The 2,405-nt window shown below is 47.7% G+C and overlaps 2 protein-coding genes across 2 annotated transcripts; both read right to left on the bottom strand.

Moving 5' to 3' along the window:
• Positions 1 to 127: 127 nt before the first annotated feature.
• Positions 128 to 518, bottom strand: Pmar_PMAR025641 (hypothetical protein; the record flags this gene model as incomplete). The annotated part of the gene is made up of 2 exons (XM_002782502.1): positions 128 to 332; positions 379 to 518. The coding sequence occupies 2 exons, from the start codon at positions 516 to 518 to the stop codon at positions 128 to 130; spliced, it is 345 nt and encodes a 114-aa protein (XP_002782548.1).
• An 823-nt stretch (positions 519 to 1,341) lies between these two features.
• Positions 1,342 to 2,087, bottom strand: Pmar_PMAR025640 (hypothetical protein; the record flags this gene model as incomplete). Its single annotated transcript, XM_002782501.1, has 4 exons — positions 1,342 to 1,565; positions 1,613 to 1,730; positions 1,779 to 1,936; positions 2,006 to 2,087. The coding sequence occupies 4 exons, from the start codon at positions 2,085 to 2,087 to the stop codon at positions 1,342 to 1,344; spliced, it is 582 nt and encodes a 193-aa protein (XP_002782547.1).
• Positions 2,088 to 2,405: the final 318 nt, after the last annotated feature.

Raw genomic sequence — 2,405 nt, 5'->3', positions numbered from 1 at the left:
CTCCTTGTTATTATAGGCTCTACTCCTCAAGGAGTCTACAACAGCAGCTCTGACTTGCGGAATCTGGGCTATCTTTGCAGTGAGTAATGATATCGGGGGTGTACGAATGGCATCGGTTATATCCCGATTACCTGTAAACTAGATGGGACTCCTTAACAAACGTACCCCACCTAGTACCAACAAACACTCTCTTATCACGAGTGAAGATGACTTGCTCCAACAAGGCCCGAAACGCTTCATAAGCCAATGATTCAATACCACCCTTGATATCACCTTCGTTCACGAATAGAGCGATGCTGCGATAGAGAGCTCCACTATCAAGCTTAGTGAACCTAACGATGGGAGTCCGCTTCCGCCGGTATAGTAGCCGTGAATTACCCGCTCAGGCTGTCAGCGAGCATCTCGGCAACCACACTCTTTCCACTACCTGCCGGACCATCTATCGTGATCGTAAAGGCCTTCTTCTTCGGGATGAATCTCTTCCTCAAAGATAGACCAACAAGCACAGCACCAGTCATGAGAGGTGCTAGTAGCAACGATGGACTGATATGCAGAGGGTATATGGGATGATTATTAGATAACGATGCTGCACCTCGTAATGTACCTTTGGACCCACATATTTATAGGATATGTAGGGGGCTCGTCCAACCTGTGCCTTGTAGGGAGGGATGTTCCTTCGTCATTACTACTTCTTGAGATTTGTGTGGTACTTGCGTGAGTGCAAAACGCTGGAAGTGGGTGAGGCAGACTATGCCGAGGGCGATAAGAATGATCCCACGACGACCTCCACGACGCTGCTTCTGCTGATGGGGATGAGATACCCGAGCCATGCACGACAAAGACAGGTACTAAATTGGTAATAAGAAAGACTAGCACCATCAAGCCCAAATGATGCATGAGTACTGCAGGGGATGACGGTATGGTGAACACTCACTCGCTATGTGTAGTGTCATCATAAGGACACACATCCCTCAAGTGCAAATCATCACCCTTCTGGCTCGCATGTTAGATCCACCGGTGTCGATCAGCAGACCACTGACCAAACTTGGATTAGTCCAGAGGCGCTTCGATCGAGGGAGTGCCGAAGAAAAGATAGAACTATGCCTTGCGCATCGGCTCCTCATCAAAATTGGAGTAGTTCAGCGTCTTCCTCTCCCCCCTTTCCACCATACTACCAGTACTACCAGTACCTCCTCCTCCTCCTCACTGCGGTCACTAGCAATGACATCAACGGGTATTAAACATTTGAACAGCGGATTCCAAACTCGACAACTTAGATGCAAAATTGCTTGGAATTCGAGGAAGAACATTAAGTAATCACGTTGGGGGTATAGTCCAGTATCATTCAACGAGAATGATCCCAGACTCGCTCTTCCGCCATATACCGTGCCTAACAGCGGCCTCTGATGTCGTTATGAATCGACGTGATCGATGTGAACCCTCCTCGAGACAAGCCCGGCCCCAATTGTCGAAGTCGGTAGGAGATCGAACGTCCATTATATTTCGGGCACCGGAGGTAAGTATTACCCCATCACCATGACCAGACCATCGTAGAATGTAGGCGCCTAAGGCAGAACAGGGAATATAAAAGGAATGTCACTACTACTACTACCCCGTGCCAGTATCTCAGCCCGTTGATCACCAAGGCTTCTCATGTACTCGCCCAAATCTAGCTCTATAAATAAACCTGCTTTGCGGATCGCCTCGACCAGACCACGTTTCAGAGTAACCTTGAAAGATTGAATAGTGCGCCATCACCATTGGAAACAAAGCATTACCTGCGCAGAAGCTCCATTCGGGCTCAAGTCGAGGGATATGACATCAACTTGGTTCCGGAGTGTCTCATCGCCAAGTAGTGTCCATATAACAGAATCACTCTCAGGTCGTAATGCAACAATATCATAATCCTGTAGCCTCTCCAGATGGCATAAGCTCTCTGACCGGGCCATGTTAACAGTAATGCGATCCAGGATGATGAATGAGGAAGAGGAGGAGGAGGAGCTACCGTCCTTTATACCACCAAGACCAAAGCTGCTCAACTGCTTGAGTGCGCGGTACTCCTCTTCACTCCCGACTGGAATGAGCATGTGAGGAATATTGCCGATAGGTTTGTGTTTATGGGTAGATACAGCTGATTCTGTGACTTGATGATTGAGCGCACAACCATGGTAACCAAGCTCAATCAGAGTTAGATACATGCCATGCGTTCCTGCTGTTACGCTAACACCTAAGTCAAAACTTAGTCGGCATTGGGGTCTACGAGGTGAGGCCATTGATGAGTTATAACAATTGGTAATTAGTTGGAGATAGATTCTGTATAAAATGGTACTATAGATAGATTATGAAAGAATACTCCCCCGAGCTGCACTCGAACAAGGCAACATCAACAAGTAGAGCACGAAAAC

This window comes from Perkinsus marinus, assembly GCF_000006405.1.
Source record: "Perkinsus marinus ATCC 50983 genomic scaffold scf_1104296939356, whole genome shotgun sequence".
Lineage (NCBI taxonomy): Eukaryota > Perkinsozoa > Perkinsida > Perkinsidae > Perkinsus > Perkinsus marinus.
This window is presented reverse-complemented; position numbering and strand designations above follow the sequence as displayed.